Consider the following 19,031-nt stretch of genomic DNA (forward strand, 5'->3'; position numbering starts at 1 on the left):
ACATTGCAGGCAAGGAAACTGAGGCTCAAAGAAATGGAAGAACATGGCCAAGCCTGTGTACTATGTCAGCAGAACAGGGATTTGAATGCCAGAGGCAACGCTGTTTCAGTTCATCTTACAACGCCTTGGAAGTAGAAAGAAAGAAAGGTTCATGGGCAAAGTCTGGCCCTGCTATGGACTCCACGGATAGCAATATTTCTATTTTGATGTTCCCATTAAAATCTTATCTTCTAGCTGAGGGGCCTGGCAGAGTGGCAAATGTCACCCTCGCGCAGGCACGCAAGTCAAGTGATAAATCACATTCAGAGTTTGAGTTACTTTCCCTGCTTAGGGATTGTCAGTGGCTCTCCCTGGTTCAACTTCATCAGTTGGCTCCATTGCTACTCGGTGCTAACAGGAAATTGTACTGATTTAGCTGGTAATAAGAGCTTCTCAAGCACTGTGGGTACTTGTTTAGGAGAAAGATTGAATTTAAAAACATGCACCTGATTTTTTTTTTTTTTTTTTAGCAGCTTTACAAACATTTGAGAAGAAAATGTTCCATTATCAGGTAAAGCTGCTTTGGCAATGTGATTTTTATAATGCTGGGCAGTAGGGGAGGTTGCTTAATACAGACAAGGCATAGATATTTTTTCTCTTCGTGTGTTGCTTTGGAACATTCTGTTGTTTTTATATTTTTAACCAGATAAACATGCCTCTATAGGTCACAAGAAAACAAATTCTTTACTTTTTTTTTTTTTTGCAAATACATCTTTTTAGGATCATTCCTTAAGCAAAGCAGTTTGCTGATTATTAGAGATACTTGTCTGTGTTAGGTGTTTTACTATTTCTAGAGCATTTGCATTTACAGCTCTCTTTTCATTTTTCAGCTGGAGAGCACTGAACCTGGCTTGCTTTGAGATCTAAGTCTACCCTTTACTGACTCTGTGGCCTTAATTAAGTCACTTTCTCTCTCTGCGCCTATTTCCTCATCTGTGAAATGGAGGTGTTGGTGCTTTCTTTCTAGGATTGTTGTTTTCAATGACTTAATGTAAGTTCAAGTGCTTTGTAAATTATACAACTTCCTTTAAAAATGAACCATTACTGTTATTATTACTTATATTTAAGGACTAAACTCATTTGGTGTTCACAAAGGAGTATTGATGGATTCATAGCATCATGAAGATCTAAAAGTTGTAGTGAGATGCCAGAAATTGGATAATAAACAAACATGTAATCAGTAATTTACCAAAGAGAATAGGGGGACATAGAGGGAGACCCTAAGTGTGGTTGGAGATTTTGGAGAAAGGAGATCAAAGGGACAGAACACACATCAAAGATATTCTATAAGAGAGAATACCTTTTCAGTCCACAGAGGTTGCTGTGTGCTATCACTTCACAGGCACTGTGGAGTAGTCAAATGGGTCAGTCCCTGACCTCCCACTTCCTAGTTGTGTGAATTCCTTAACTCCTCTGAAAGAAGTGAAGGTAATAATACCTACCCTCACCGGGTTATGAAGATTAAATGGGACAATATATGTAAACTGTCTGGTGTATACTATGGCTTATTAAATATATCTCTCTCTTCCTCTCCCTCCTCCTTCTCCTTTTTAATTTTGGGTTAGGAAGGAGCTCTAACTAGACAAGCCACTGTCAATACTTCTGGGAGCTTATGTGCTTCTCAGAGCATTCAGGCAAGGCCTAAAAGCAATCAGTAGAGTCCTGGTTAATACTCGGATTACTCAGAATGCTGCCCAAGCCTGTTAATGGAGTTTGAGTATATGTAGCCACTTCAATTATCATCAGATGCAGAGAAAGTTGTAGGTGTTCAGTGTGTGGAAAGACTCTAAAAGGAGGTTTTGAGGGGAAGCAAGTAGGTGTCTGTGCAGTGGGAAAGGTTTACGGGGATTAAGTTCAGGACTCCTTCAGAGATAAGGGTTCTGTGTTGAGGAATAAAGAAAGTAATCACCCACTTATGCTGGGATCTTGGTGAGAAGGTCTTGCTAAGGGATGCCTTGATAAGAATTGAGTTTTCCAAACTGTAGAGTTGATTTATTGGGTTATTTTTAAAGTATTTATTATCCACTATTTAGAAGCACTTCAAATCTTTGAGTAAACAACTGAGGGGTTTATAAATGCAAACATTTCAATTATATAACCTTTTAAGAATTGTTAATTTCAAAAACATCTAGATAAGGATGAGCAGTCAGTGACTTTAGCTATTAAATATACAAGTGCATGCAATTAATCAAGTAAAATGGATGGAAATAATTTGAAGAGAGGAAGCCTTTTTTTCATGTTGTCAGTTTTAAGCCTAATGAGATCTGTTTGTATAGCGCAGTGAGTATGGACAAAATGTGGTCATAGCACAGATACCAAATACTTTTGTGTTTCAGATCTTTTCTATAGTCCTCAGTAAATGCAATACATTAAAGTGAATGAGGTTTTGAAAGTCGTCTTTATTCAAAGATGGGTAGACTTTAATTTGTTGTCATGATTATAACACTAGAAATTCCATCTTTTAAATGTTTTCCCTATATAGGTTAGAAAATGATTCTGACCTTTCCCGTATCTGTTTCTTTTGTGCTTTTTTGCGTGTGATAATACTAATAATCCCCTTACATTTGAGCTTTCCAGTTTTTTCATGTCCATCACCTTATTTCAAGCCAAGATAATTTTAGAACATTACTTCTTACACCAGCAGTTGCCTGACTGTACTGATCTCACAAAATAAGCAGGAAAGGATGTTGAGAAATGAAGTGAACACCTGTGACCAAATCGTCAAAGAACTAGAAGAGGGAAACTGTGAGTAGAGTATCCCTATAGAATCTTCTTCCCAATATCATGGTTGTGACTGGGGGGGGCCTGAGAGAAGTATGATGGAAGGACAGGGTAAACACACCTGTAGACTTGTCACCTGTCCTAAGGTGAGAGTAGGGGCTGGGGCTGTGAAGAAGGACTGTTGTTTGTGTACCTACCATGTGCTAGGTAGGTGCTGGTAGTTTAGCACATACATTTTTTAAAAGGTAGGCATTGTTACTACCATTCTGCAGGAAATAGGCTCAGAGAGGTATGAGTAAGTCATCAATATGCGTTTAAAAATAAATCTAGTGTTGCTATACTCAGGTGATATTTAAAGTAAAATTTCTGTTGGGGCCTTTTGGTGTTTTAGAAATTTATATGGAAGGCTGACCGTGGTGGCTCACACCTGTAATCGCAGTACATCGGGAGGCTGAGGCGGGTGCATCACTTTGAGCTCAGGAGTTCTAGGCCAGCCTGGGCAACATGGTGAAACCCTGTCTCTACAAAAATACAAAAATTAGCTGAGCATTGGTGGTGGGTGCCTGTAGTCCTAGCTACTCAGGAGGCTGAGGCTGGAGAATTGCTTGAGCCCTGGGAGTGGAGGTTGCCGTGAGCCGAGATCATGCCACTGCACTCCAGCTTGGGTGACAGTGTGAAAGCATGCCTTAAAAAAAAAAAAAGAAATTCAAATGGCAGATTTGATTATGCTTCTGAAAGTAAGAATGGCATGTCTATGCACAACATGGGACAAAGTCAAAATAAAGGTAGTTGTGGAGTATCTCAGTGAGAGCCATACCTGAGGATACTTTGTTCCAGAACCTGGATCTGGTGCTGGTCTTGTTGATTTTGCTTCTTCATCTCTTCCTGTTCTTTTCCGCTGCTGATTCCATCTAGAAGCCATTTCTCCCTCAAGGCCTTTTTCTGATGTCAGGAAACATAAAGATATGTTCTTATATCGGTCAATGATTTCCAAAATCTCTTACTGCTTTCAAATCTTATGAATTTCAATAGGTGACACGTTAAAGAGGAATTATTTTCTCTCAGTGCCTTGCCTGAATAAATCTGGTATTTTCTTTCATTGTAACCTTCTTGACTCTATTCAAAGCCAGTTTTTATGCATCTAAATCCCATTTATACTTCAAGGTTTAGTTTGGGTCTCTTCTTCAGCATGAAGATCCCTGGCCCCCATACTCCTGGCAGCCCCATCCTGACCCTCACTTTCTGTCTTCAGAACCATGCCATACTGTATGTTTATCACAGTCATAATGGGACCTCATAATATGATGTCTTTAGTGTCACCTGTTAGTGATGGGTATATATCTTGTGTCCTTAACAAAGTCAAAAGCTTCTTGAAGCCATTTTGATATTCCCCCCCCGCCCCGTGAGAGCATGCAATGACTGCCTTAAAAAAATCTTTTGTGGGATTAGTTGGAATGGTGAGCAAAACAGAAGGTTGCTGTTGTGCCTTAAACACATTCAGTGTTATTCTTAGGCTGTATGGCAGCTGTTTATTGTTTTGCCTACTTAGCTCCCCTTCTTTCTTCTCAGAATCTCCCTGGTTATAGACATTCTTAAGTGCAAAATTTACTGATCTGTCTAAATGTTGGTGAGTTTTTGTCAACTTTAACAACACACAAAAAATTATGTTTCACCAGATGGAAAAAACAAAAACTCCTCTTGAATTTGCATGAGGAAATTAAATGCCTGGTCTTGGAGTTTAAAGACCTAAGAAGACTTAAAACAAATGAAAAAGACCTGTAAATGTTGGATAGGCTTTAATTAGCGTGTAGTCTACATCTCAAGTAGGAAGCGTCAGATATATGGTCGTGTTATTTTCAAGGAGCTCAAGTTTCTCTTTTTCTCCTGGAATAAAAGGGCTGTCATTATGTGTCCAGTCTGCCCTATAAATTATTTGTTCAGTTATTCATTGTTAATTATTCATTGAGGATTCACTATATTTAAAATCCGTGAGGAGAGAATGGGAACTTTATTTTTTGGGACTTCTTCCTCTTATATTGAAATTTAACTGACAGTAAGTAAGAATAACTTTGTGTGTGTGTGTGTGTGTGTGTGTGTGTGTGTGTGTTTTTAAGGATGCTAGAATAAATACCACTGAGATAGAAGTATCTCTGAATTAAAAAAAATTTAAAATTAAGTTTAGTTGTGATAGATAATTACCAAAGGATGATTATTTTTTTTACTAAGGCAATGACTTTTAAATCTTTTTTTCTTAAAAAAAACCAATATAACATTATAACTTATAACATTATGAACAAATGTTATATGGAACTATAGTTTGGGAAACAGATGAATTCTGGACTGCTCTAATTGAAGCAGTGAGGGGGCCTGAAAGCTTATGGATACACAGAATATGGTTTGGAAACCACTAGATTTAGTAAATAACAGCTTCAACCCCGATCATCACATTTGTGTTGGCCTTTTCAGAATCTTAAGCAATTGCATGTGGACGATATACACCATAAGAGCAATTTGTATTACTCCACTCTGTGGCCAGAGATTCTTCACCCCAGTGTTATCTTAACCATTGATTATAGCTGTTTAGCTGTTTGCAAAAATGTTTTCCTGCAGACCCAGTAAATATGATTAACATTGGTCAAGATTCAGCTTCTGGGGTCAAAGATGCTAAGAAACTCTGAATATAGCAGCATTTTAATAATTTACCTTGATTCTAATTTATTTTTATCTAATGGAATTTTAGCTAATGCATAGGAAAGAAGACAGTAACACCTATAGAAGTAAGTTTTACTCCTTACAAACCACCTGTAAGGAAAGTTCCAGCCAATGGCATACATAGCTCTATAAGAAACACTCAGGTGGGGTGGTCTTATGAGGCTGAATTATAGAGAGTAGCAAATCATTCTTGTGATGTGATTAGGTTAACTTGGGGCTATATTCTTGGTTTTTAGTCTGGTTAGAAATAATTTTAATTTTAGTCTTGTAAAACTTTGTTCATACTTCATAAATTTTTATTTATGCCTGGTGGAGAACTCTTTGAACTTAAATATAAAATATTCAATTTGGACGTGCAATCAAAATGATATATGATGCAATCACATACATACTGTAGCAATCAAAAGAGTTATTTTGCTTTTATGTCACGGTTTAGACTTGCACTTTAGTATATGAGGCTAATGAGTATAATAAAATCTACTTTACAATGAAATTCAGAATTGAAAGCCATATGAACTAAATGAAAATATATGACATGCAGGTGATGGGTCTTTCTGCAGTTTTTTTAGGAAAAGGTTTTCCTGAAGCACTTCTATATCTACCCAGAAGTTACAGTAGAGTAGGAATAAATTGGTTTTTCATAGATTGAATTGAACGGACTCACGGAAGTAAAAAATTTTTCAGATTGACTGTATTTTGTGTTTCCTGGTAACATGAGATTGTGATCATATTACTAGGCAAGAAGATCCATACAGAAAAAAATCTCTGTATGAATAGTTTGAATATTAAGATATAAAAAATGTCCCAGAAATTCCCTTGCTAGCACATTATGAGAATGATCATCAGGTTCAGAAGCTAAAGAATATCAGAGTGAGTTACTACAACTATTTTGAAATGTGTGTATTCTGATATAGGAGGAACACTTTGTAAATGTGTATGCTTATGTTGTTTAATGTGTATCACTGAAGTATAATGAACTAGTTTGCAATCAGGAAAGTGGAGAGGATAGTCATGAAGACTAGGACAAATGGATGAAGAAAATAAGAGACAGACTATAAAGGCCAACAGAGCTTTTTAATTTGGTGAAGACATTGTAGAATTGTTTTTAAAAATACTTTTGCACATTTTGAACCCCATTTTGGAATTATGCCTTGTTGCTGTTTGGTATAGACAACTATTTTCTACAAAACCTGGAAGAATGTGCTCTACTGAAATAGCCACTCTTTCTTCTCAGTTTACGCCTCCCATACACTGTTTATTACAGAACAACTGTTATTATGAGTTTATGTATCAGTTGCCATTTTAAGGACGCAGGCCAAATTTCACTTGTTTTATATTCTTAGTGTCTAGCTTCATACCTTGTACATAATATGTACTTAATAAATATTTATTGACTGAAGGCCCTATATACATCCATATAAATTCTACTTATCAGTTAAGACTCAACTTGAGTCCCATACCTTTAATAGTGCCTTCTTGACCACCCCAGATTAAAGAATACTTATACTGTAGTTTAAATTAAAACAACTATCATTTATCTTGTTTATTTAATCTTGAATTTCCCAAATTAGGACAATGTGTCATTTCCCCCAACTCCTAGCCCTGCTCCATGCCACACACACCCCTTTTGTCCAATGAACAGCTTGGGAAAGTGGATAGCACTTTTGTGCAGAGAAAATTGAAACCTTTCGCTCCAGCTATAAGCATCCCTGAACCAGAGTGCACGACTGGCGAAGGAATGTGGACAAGATTTTAGCACCATCATTTCAGGTACGTTTGTGCAGTACACAATCTGCACAACTGTATATGGCAGTCCAAAACGTGATAAATGTTTTGATTGGATTGGATCAGGAGAGGTCTCCTGTGTTCTGGAGAGAAACCAATAAGGAAGATCATGTACTACTTTCCAGACTGTTTTTGGCAAGTGCTGAAATGAGGTGCTACTTCAGAAATGGACCTTTCAGTGAGTCAGGCTTTTCATGCGAAACTTACTTCTAGAATGAACTAAGGGGATATTTAAATCTTCTCTTCTACTGTGAGCTCCACTGTTTTGTGGTTACCCATTCTGCAAGGATAGCAATTGCCCATTCTCAAGGATACCTAGAGAGCTATCATTTTACTCAGAAGAAGGAAGTAGTTCATTGGGAGATCTGGATTGTGTGTATTGTGTGTGTGATTGTGTGTGTGTGTGTAAATTGTGCAAGTGTGTGTGTGAGAGTGAGAGAGAGGAAAGGAGAGCAAATGACCTCTGGTTTTGGAGTTAGAAATGGCCTATCTAAAAAACTTTCTAGATTTGACTGTTGACTTCATTTAAATTGCACTGGAACAACTTGGCACTTTTTTTTAAAAATTTCATTGATTTTCTAGGAGTACACACTACATTTCTTGACTATGTATACTACTCATGTAAATTCAATGTGACATATTGGAAGGGGAGGAGACTAACTGTGCTTTGAAATTATCCATCAAACATCGGAAATGTCAACTTGTTTAGAAGCAAAGAAGCAAACAGAATCCAGAGAATGAGGCTAATTGGAATCTTAAATTATGTTTCTTTTCAGAGGCAGGTACTTGTTCCATTAGAAAAATGAAGTCAGTTGCATTTGGCAAGTTTAACTTAAGTTTGTAGACCCCGTGAGTGTGCAGCCTTGTATCATTAAGGGGATTCATTAAATCTATTGATAGCAGCCCTGTCAGATAAGTAGTTTCCTGCTTGGGCCTTTTCACAAGGAGCTGCTGTTTGTCATTTGCTTGTATCCTGTCACTAAGCTAAGTAATAAAATGTTGAAACGCAATGTGCTGTAATTACAAAATGGCCACACCCAGTGAAAGATGTAAAATCTGATTTTAAACATGGAGAGTTATTTCTGGTTATGATCTCATGTTCTGTCAAAACAAAATAAAACAAAAACCCGAAGCATACTCAAACAACATTGGACTTATTGCACTGAGCTTTTAAATACAAGCATCCTTGACCAGGCCAGACACTGTTCTGCAACCCTGGGGGAATGACTGGCCTTTCATTGATTTCAAAAGGCACTTCCTAGCTGGATGCACTCCCTGGGGATGTTAAGCAAGACTGCGAGCAGGGCCAAATTCTCAAGGCTGAATTCTCAAGGTTGGGAAACTCAGTTATAAAGGATAAAAGTAATAAAACCATGTGTTCAACTTTGCACATGTTTGCTAGAAGGTATTAATCTCATATGCAAATGTTACTGCTTTGTTGGCCTCCCCTATAGTTATTACAATGTTAGTCAAACTATCTTGAAATTTTTTTCTTTCCTAAAGCTTTTTTACTATTGAAATTTGAGTACCAATAGAATTTTTGAATACAAAATCACTGAAATGAAATTAAAGCCATAAATTACCTTCAAATGCTGGTGCTTTAGTTTGTCTTCCTCTATTTTCAGACGCTTCTGTGAGATTTCTTCCTGTATTTTTCTTTTATCCTGAAATAAAAAAGTTCCAGTATATTTTATTTTTAAAATTTGCTTAATTATGTTTCCTTGGGGTTGTTGTCACTATCTGAATGGCCCGTTAGTGATATTTTTTGGCATTGGTATGAAGCTGCTTTGGAAACTCCTATTTCAAAGCAAAGGAGAGCAAAGCGAGACATTTGAAGCATTTTCCTTATGGGAAAGAATATGAAAAGGTACTTTTTCAAAGAGGGCTTAAACATCCTTCTTCACTCCCCTTTTCCTTCTTCTCCATTAATCTAGCAAGATTGACCTACTGAGTGATGTAATAGAAAAAATGAATTGTAAGGAGACGAGTTTTGAAATAGGTGTGAGGAAACATCGTGAGAAGAGAGACTGATCCGGTCCAAGGTTGAAGAAGCTTCTGGGTGAAAGGACTCCTTATGTGGAAAAACAGGTCAACCTATGGATCAAGAGAAAACTAGGAAGTTGGAAATTGGGACTGTTTCCTCCTTGTATAGCTTGCTGTGGGAAGATAGAGGAAAATAGTTGAGGTAGTGCTTCTTAACACTAAGAAGGCTTTTAGCTCAGGTAAAACAAAACTCATGAAGATATATTGTATCTTTCACCAAGTTTAAATTACATTACCTCAGACAACCCAGAAAGCATAACTACTGATACAAAAAGGTTGTACTTTTAAGAAAATATAGCAAACATACTAAGTAGACAGCCTGGGTTTGACTTTTGCCTCCTCCACTTACTAGCTCTGTCTTGGGACAAAATCCTTAACTTCTCTGTGTCTCAATGACCTCATCTGTAAAATGAGGATACTGAGAGTACCTACTTCATAAGATGTGAGCATTAAATGAACTGATATATGTAAAAGTTTCTAGAACAGTGCTCGTTACAGTGCTGTAGAGGTATTTAATAACATTAAATAAATATATAACTTGTTAATCACATAGAAAGCAACATGTTAAATCTGACAGTGCTTTCATTAGCTTGAAATGTTTTAGAGATTCTCTGGAATTGCTTGAGACATTTGACTAGTTATGCAAAAAGGTCTTTATTTCCTCATTTTTGATCAGAGGTGACATTCTTCTCCATCTTATTCATATGTGTTGGTTTTAAATCTGCTTTCAAAATTAAAAACTCCCAAAGGATAAAATTTTGCTGCCAATGAAGACATCCAAAAGAAGTAAGCCGTAAAGGTAACTTAGGAGAAGGAGATCCAAAAATGTTTGGCAGCATTATTTATATAAGTGCATTATTGATATATAAGTGCATGGGTTCCCTGATGTGACTATTTTGAAGATAAAAACTCTTTTTTTGATGTATAATTTCAGGTACATTTGTTGAAGAAAAGCAACATATTGCTCTCCAACTGTATGCCGTGTTTCTCTTTGCATGTAAGGAGAATATATGACTTCATCAGCTTATTATTATTATTATTATTGTTGTTGTGATAAGGTCTTATTCTGTTGCCCAGGCTGGAGTGCAGTGGCACAATCATGGCTCACTGTAGCCTTGAGGTCCTGGGCTCAAACAATCCTCCCACCTTAGCCTCCTGAGTAACTGGGACTACAGGTGCATACTACCATGCCTGGATAATTTTTTGATGTTTTGTTGAGACAGGGTCTCACTGTGTGACTCAGGCTGTATCAGCTTACTTTTAAAATTTCTTAAGTATTTATTTTGAAAAAAAAATAGCTAGGCAACAGGCATGGATCTTGAGAATCACTTCTTTGGATGAAATCTGGCCATTAGTAACAAAAACTCTGAAAGCCTCTCTGAGTCAATTCTTCACTCTCTCTAGAGGTTGTTATTTGAGCAAATATTAATTGTATTTTAAATTCATTGTGCCAAACATTTTGGCAATTATTTTTCAGGCACCATTTTACTTAATACTCGTCATAACAAAGAGATACTGAGGTAATTTCCATTTGCAAAGAGGAAATGGAAATTTAGGGGAAATTAACTCATCCAAGTTTCATCTGACAATTGTCAGAGCTAGGATTTGAACCCAAGCAGCCTGAAGTCAGCCTCCACACTCCTAGCCAATTCACTGTGCCATTCCCTGGAGTGGAAAGTTAATCAAGCTGGTCACAATTTCTGCCTTTTTCTTCTCCCTCATGAAGTACTGTGGCCAGGAGGCAGCACTAGGACAACAGGCACTGAGTGTGACCTCTCATTAGTAGGGAGCACATTTTTAGCTCCCTAGATGCTGGTGCTGCAACTAGCTCTCCATGAAAAGCCCATAGAGAAGAGCATGTTTTGTGGGGTGGACAGGATTGCTGAACCCAGCAATGCCTCCCCACCCCTGCTCATTGCCCGTTTGGGCTAGTTTGCCATTTGGGCTAGTTTCGTCTTGGGGTTAGTAATCAGGTAACTGAATCTGTGGGTAGAGGCATGCCATCCGAAGTGTTTTGGCAACACCAGGCTTATACAAGAGTTGCTAAGGAATACTAATGTTTTGTCACTCAGAGGTAATATGATGCCTCTCTTATATCAGTCGAGGTAGGTAGGAAGGAAATTTCATAATGTTTATAGGCAAGATCCTATTTTAAGATAGGCGTACTTTTTCCTCATAAGATATTCATCAGCAGAGAGTTATTGTTCCTTTGCCAAATTTCATTGAACTCTGTTAGCATTAATGAAAAATAATATGACAATAACTTAGTTTCAGTATAGCAGACTAAACTATAAGTCAACCTTAAGATGTTTATCTAGCTCGATTGCTAGTGTACCAAAAGTTATCATAGTCAGCTAATTTCTTCCCAGTTTCTCATGGAGCAAATAAAAGTGAAATGCCATCTGCTTCCCCAAATTTCCCTAGAACCTGGAGCACTTCTGTAGATAGCTGTTGCAACCTGGCACATCATACATTACTGGTTATTAATGTAACCATTATGAATAACATATTGTTGCTTATTTCTCAATGTCCAACTACCTTGACTTTTTGTTCAATGGACGTTTACCTAGATTTTTAGCCATCTGACAGCCTATTTTAGCAACTGACGCCCACAGATTTCAACCTGTTAAAGGTTATCTCTTAATTATTTTGAAAATTAATTTATTCGCCTTGTACAACTATAGTTATTGTGACCATCTATTAATATGATCTAATGATATTAACACAATCACATATTTGATAAAAGTAAGCACAATGCTTGAGTATAAGTATTTTAGTTATATTATTAACAGTGTGCTAAATTCTAATATGCCTAATCCTGTCAAGAAGGCAGAATTGATCCTGAGTTGTTTGATTATTGATTTATTCAATGCTTAGCTACTTACGTGCAAACGCTATATTCAAGATGATATTAGGAGTTGTGCAGTGTTTAAAAATTATTTGGTAGACGTGAGTTTACATTCTGTTTTTTTTTTTTTTTTTTTTTGAGACAGCATCTCGCTCTGTCACCGAGGCTGGAGTGCAGTGGCATAATTGTAGCTCAATGAAGTTTTAATTTCCCAGGCTCAAATCATCCTCCTGCCTCAGCCTCTCAAGTAGCTGGGACTACACGTCACCACACCTGGCTATATTTTTTATTTTTTAATTGTTTTTTGAGACGGAGTCTCGCTCTGTCACCCAGGCTGGAGTGCAATGGTGGGATTTCGGCTCACTGCAAGCTCCGCCTCCCAGATTCACGCCATTCTCCTGCCTTAGCCTTCTGAGTAGCTGGGACTACAGGCGCCCGCCACCACGTCTGGCTAATTTTTTGTATTTTTAGTAGAGACGGGGTTTCACTGTGTTAGTCAGGATGGTCTTGATCTCCTGACCTTGTGATCCGCCCGCCTCAGCCTCCCAAAGTGCTGGGATTATAGGCATGAGCCACCACGCCCGGCCTATATTTTTTATTTTTATTTTTAAGAGAGACAAGGTCTTTCTGTGTTGTCCAGGCTGGTCTCAAACTCCTGAGCTCAAGCAATCTTCCTACTTTGGCTAAAGAAAGTCATTTGTGTAAGTAACTATAGTCTGAGAAATAAAGTTATTACATGTAATAGTTTTTCTTTTTTCTTTTTTTTTTTTTTGAGACATAGTCTTGCACCATCATCTAGGCTGGAGTGTAGTGGCACAATCTTAATTCACTACAACTTCTGCCTCCTGGTCTCAAGTGATTCTCATGCCTAAGCCTCCGAAGTAGATGAGGTTACAGGCATGCCCCACCACGCCTGGGTAATTTTTGTATTTTTGGTAGAGATGATGGAGTTTTGCCATGTTGGCCAGGCTGGTCTTGAAATCCTGGCCTCAAGTGATCCACTCGCCTTGGCCTCCCAAAGTGTTGGGATTACAGGCGTGAGCCACTGTGCCAGCCAACATATAATAACAACTTTAGCAGTAATACATGTTATCGCTAAGGCATTAGTAATGTATGATGCAGGTTGAGGGGAGACAGGGAGAGGTTGTTCCTAGCTGATGTCATTAAGAGAAGCTTTGGAGTAGCATCTGAGTGGAATATTTTGGGTAGTTACAGTGAGGCTGGGGAGTATGGAAAAAGGGCATTCAAGTCAAGGGCTTGATGTGAGCAAATTCTAAAAAATGTGGGACATTATTTAGAACAGCAAGTCTGGAATCTAAGTTACCATATAGGGAGTGGCAGGAAATTAAGAACAACCAGATGAGGATAGATTTTCAGTAGCTAATACTGAATGGCATGACAAAGGGTTCAGAATTTATTTACATATTGAGATAAGGAGCAATAAAAAGTTTTCAGGGGAAGAAGAATGATAGAGTTAAAAGCATGTTTTAAGAAGCTGAATATGGCCTCATTGTGTAATAGCTATGGAAAGGAGAGAATATGAAGAGGAGAATCAGTTAGGCCACTGCACAACTCATACATAAGGCCATGAGAGCTTGAACAAGAAGGAGCAGAGGGCATGGATGTCAGAGTTAGCAAGGAGTTAGAATTGTCAGGACTTGGCAACTGATGACATATCGTTGAGGAAAAGGAAAGTGTCAAATGGAATGCAAGGCTCTTATGTTCAGGAAACTGACGAGAGAGCAGAATGACGCATAGACATAGGAGTATCGGGAGAAGGAAGAGTTTGGAAAAAAAGGTGATGGATTCGCCAAGTTTGAGGTGTCCTTGGGCCAAATAGGTAGAATTATCTGCTAGGCAGTTGGAATGTTGGATGGAGAGAGATGAAGAGTCAGAGCTAGAGATAAAGATGTGTGAGTTTTGAAAGGGATAGATGAGAGCACGATGAGAGACATTTTTTATGAAAAGAAAAGGAGGCTAAGGAGAGCCTCCATGAAGCACCTACATTTAATGGGTATAGGAGAAGGGGAACCCACATGGAAGTTTATTTTGGGTCAGTCTGATATTATTTGTAATAGGACTTGGTGAATTTGGCCACATAACTGAAAGGAGCAATGAACGAACCGTGTTATTTCAAATAAACAGATTGTGGGGAGCACAAAGGGCAACCACTGAGTCATGATATTGCAAGTGGTGAGAGATCTAGTGATCCTACGGTCCAAATGCTTCATTTTACATATTAGAGTTTGAAACCTTAAGAGGTTAAGTGGCTTGCTTAGAAAGGTATTTAGTGGCAGGACGAAGACTAGTAAGAAGATCTTAATTCTCAGTCCTGGGCTCTTTTTACTTCTCACTAACTCTACAAAAGAAAAGCATGGTTGTGGGCATTTAGGCAAGGATAAAAGTAAAGAAAAACAGAAGCCATCATGCTACTTGACTAGAAAGAGGGTATAGGTGGTTTTTCTAAACCAACTGAAACAATTGGAAGGGGCAAGTTAGTGCAATGATTGAAGAATTAAAATAGTTGAATGTTTTCATATTCATTTTGCTAGAAGCTGATAATCTTATAACTTCATGATTAGCTTTGCTGATATTTTCATTGCTTAGGGTCTGAAAAGAACACTAGTAGAAACTGCTTATTTGAATTTAGGTACTACCAACAATGCAGAGTTGGTGGTGTGCAAATAATGGTAACTTAGAAAAAAAGATATGCTAATAGTATTCTTAGGAAAGAAGCCAAGGCATAATTAGAAGTTTACCAGATTTCAGTAAAAGTATATTTTACGATTCTTGAGAAACATTCTTAAAAAAATTATTGAAAATGGAGCAAAAATTTCAAGAGGGAAGATAGATTATAAGGCATGGGCAATTTACGAATGGAAACATGGACACACAATTAAAAATGATGTCGGGTAAGAAGAAAAGAGAGCTACTATTTAAAAAAATAAAACCAAATCATTTACTATCACTGAGAGTTTCCAGATAAGCTCACACAACCAAGAATAAAGATAAGACGGTGACACCTATTTGTAATAGTGTAAATAAGGTAAAAATCCAGGGTGATGTGAAGATGTGAAACGTGAAAACACTGAGGGCACAAACAGTGCATGCGTGTGTGTGTGTGTGTGTGTTTGTGCATGTGTGTTATGCTGAGAACAAAAAGATAAAGGCAACAAGATAACTGCTGAGATACATAGTGTAGTGTAATATTAAAATGACAGATAAAATATGATTCTGTTTCTACTTTAATTTCATATTTTTGATTAAGGAGAATAATCTTGATCCTCAAAAGGGTAGAACAAAAATGTCTAAAGCGAAATCAAAGCTGAAGAGGAAATACAGCATTGAAGACAGAGCTGCTCTAGTCTTCAGTCTCTGATGGGTTTCATTTCAGGGGGTAGAAAAATTTATAGACATGACAGAAAAATATTGTTAAGTAACCTCTTTGGAATCTTGGATGAAGTGAAAAGATACCAGAAGACTGAAAGTGGCAAATGACCCAATTTTTTTGAAGAGGCAAAGAGGTGAATGATGAATATTTAAAGACTGGTGAAATTATGGATTAATCCCTAGCAAAGTTGTAGAGTGAATTGCATCCAGACAAGGAATGTGGTATTTAGACAAGGAATAAGTCTAGGTGGTAGCAGTTGATGACTAAAAACAAAGCATTTAAAACTCACAATAGTTTTTATTGCTTAATTATTTCAAGATCTGCAGATGATGAAAGTTTAAGATGGTTTTAATAATAACTAACTTTTTTTATGTTTTTAATATTATTTATCATCTAAGAATCAGTAATTATTCATCCATATTTTCTTTTAAAGAACGACTAATTCAGCTGAATTTATTTTGATTCATCATAGATGCTGAGTAATTGTTTTTCTAAATTTTTAACTATGTATCTGAAGTTTTATCAAATAATTCTTTCCTATTGACTTAGGATGAAACTTTTATTACTTACCAATTTTTAAAAATGTACATTAGGGTCTGGTTGCAGGTTATCTGTATAGTTTCTCTAACTATTGATTCTGGTACCAATACTGCATAGTTTAGATCATTTACCAATTAGATATATTCAAGTTTTCCTTTATTGCTGTTATAGAAAATGTATTGATTAACGGCCATAGTTTGTTTTTCTAGTTGGACTTTGGAATCATTTTGTTAAATTCCAACAGAAACAAAATTGAAAACCCAACTAATTCCTTATTTATCCACATTCTCCACCAAATCAGAGAAATCAACCAAGCAACCAACCAATCAAAAAAAATCTACAGACCTTGATGAAATTTAAAAAGTTACTCTTAATGGTCACTATCCAGAGATAATCAGAGATTGATAATGTTATATAAGATTTATATCTGCATAATTTATTATAGTTCATATAAAATTGGGATTATTTTTACATGTTTAGTAATATAAATTGACCACAATTTATACTGTGGATGAGAATACCTCCTTGGAGATATTGATTGAAACTGTATTAAACTTAAAATAAATTTGGAAGTGTATGATAGCTTTTCTGTTTTAAAACTGCACTTTCAGGAATAGTGTGTGTCTCTTGTCACATATAGTATGTCACTTGGTAAAGTTTTGTTGTATAAATACTGCACATTTCCTTAGTAGGTATAAAAATGCAAACATTTCTTTGTCTAAATCTGGCATACTTCCTTACTAGTATTATTTTTAAATTTTAACATTGTAAAATATTATAGCTATTAAGGGTAGGATATTTTCACGTTATATTTTCTGATTAATTTTTGTTTTTCAGAAAGCTACTGCTTTTTATATATTCATTGTGTATCTGGCTTCTTTTTTTTAAATTTTTTTTGCACACAAAACAATAAACATTTTCTAAAAGTACATACAAACAAAAAGATGCACATCAAACATATTAGGAAGGTTGCACATGGGAAGACGGGGAATAGAAATGGGGGGTGGGAATTAAAGAAAATAAATGAGAGAGGGACTTTGTGTAGATCAATGATAATAACTCAATCCTCTATTTGACAAAGAAGAAGGAGAAGGAAGAGGAAGAAAAAGAAAGTGGGATAAAGGATCAGAAAGGGAGGAAAATAGAAAAAATTAGAGTGTGACTCCAGGGTAGACCTGTTTTGTTGTCGCTTGGTTGGTTGGTTGGTTTGTCAGTTGTATTTTTCATATGTTTTGCCATGTTGGCCAGGCTGGTCTCGAACTCCTAGCCTCAAGTGATCAACCCGCCTCGGCCTCCCAGAGTACTGGGACTACAGGCGTGAGCCACCACGTCCAGCCCCCACATTGCTTCTGGCCTCTGTGGTAGACCTCCCAGATGGGGCGGCCGGGCAGAGGCACTCCCCACATCCCAGATGGGGCGGGTATCTGGCTTCTTTACTGAACTTTCAAGTCAATTCTTAACTTTAGAGACACTGAAGATGAAAACTAGAGAGTTCATTAACTTTCTCAAGTCATGTGATTGATCGAGTGGTGGAACTTGTGTTGAACCTGATTTTCTACAATACCAGGGGTGATGCTTTTTTATCTTTTATTTTTATTATTTTCTTTCTTCCTTATTGCTTTCCAAATATATCAGTAGAAATACAATTCCCCAAATAAGAGACATTATAGCACCAAAGGTCTCTATACTCATCAGAGTTCTGATCAACTTTTAGCACCAACTTCTAACAGTTACGCTGACATTTTGGAGATTGTCTGGAATGAGTCTGTGAAGAATGACTGAAATCCAGAAACAAAACTGTATAGCTTCAGTGGCAGGAGTCATGAAGATTGGGTGGAAGTTAAAGGCGGCCAGATTCTGGTACATTATATCAGAACTCTTAACCCAGAGAGCTGTTCTCAAATGGAAAAGGGTGTTTTGGGGGGTGTTGATCCATGTGATACTGAAGTGCTCAAGGAGAAGCTGGGTGAACTTGAGCATGGTGTAAAGAGAGTGAGGACGTGGATAAAGAAGTTTCTACATTTTCTTCTGTTCCAATAATTAGGTCTGCATCCAGCTTTGAAATATCCTAATTCTGAAGTTAGCCATGGAAATTGGGCATGGTTATCACTACTATTTACGGGGTGAATTAAAAAGCACAAATTTTCTAAACCTCATTTATCAAGTAATTGTAGTCTTCTTTCCCAACCTTACAACACATTCTAACAGACCTCTAAACAGAATCCAGCGTGTGTTTTACTCTTTTATTCCTTTGTCTACCCTATCTTGTTTGTTCTAACAAATAGTGACAAAACAAAACAAAACCAGGATAAACAACAAACACAAAACAGACCCCTGAATAATCAAGGGGCGATGGTAAATTTGGCCAGTCTTCAGTGAAAAAAAATCTGTCAGCAGGCCAGACAATCATTAGCTTTCACCCTTTCTCAGCTTGATTGTATTTGTTCGTTCATTCGTTCACTCACTCAGGACGGTTTTTTTGTTTTGTTTTGTTTGGAACTGTGAAAGATGCAAGGATGTCTTTGTCTTGAGAATTCCTGGCTGCAGGGAAGAGGCTACGTAAAGGAAGTGGGATGGGGAGGAAGGCAGAGGCAAAAGGGGCCTGAACTATTAGGTGCTCTGAAAAATGACTTTGATTCTGTTCCAAACCTCTTAAAAACAATAACAAATACTTCTGAAATGACACCGCAGTCTCTTCTTGCCCACTTCTATTCCTTGCAAACTGGGGAAGGTGGGAGGAGACTGCAGAGGTGGAGAACTGTTTCGGGTTAGAAAATGTGGTTAAGCAAAGCAGACCCTCCATAGTTTCTTCTCGGCTCCACGTCAAACTGTATTAATAAGAGTGAACAATAGAAATCTGAGGAAGTTCTTTTCTTTTCTCCTTTCCTTTCCTTTCTTTCTTTTTTCTTTTCTTTCCTTTCCTTTTCTCTTTTCTGTCTTTTCTTTTCTGAT

General features: G+C 37.2%; 1 protein-coding gene across 1 annotated transcript in view; it reads right to left on the reverse strand.

Moving 5' to 3' along the window:
- The window catches only part of PALMD (palmdelphin), a 48,880-nt gene that overhangs the window by 23,189 nt on the left and 6,660 nt on the right, over positions 1-19,031 (reverse strand). The window contains exons 2-3 of the mRNA XM_030825007.1: positions 8,841-8,921; positions 3,578-3,702 (exon numbers count right to left, since the gene is read on the reverse strand). Coding sequence (XP_030680867.1) covers positions 3,578-3,702; positions 8,841-8,921 — 206 coding nt within the window. The remainder of the gene's footprint in view (positions 1-3,577; positions 3,703-8,840; positions 8,922-19,031) is intronic.

Source organism: Nomascus leucogenys, chromosome 12 (assembly GCF_006542625.1).
Source record: "Nomascus leucogenys isolate Asia chromosome 12, Asia_NLE_v1, whole genome shotgun sequence".
In the NCBI taxonomy this organism is placed as follows: domain Eukaryota; kingdom Metazoa; phylum Chordata; class Mammalia; order Primates; family Hylobatidae; genus Nomascus; species Nomascus leucogenys.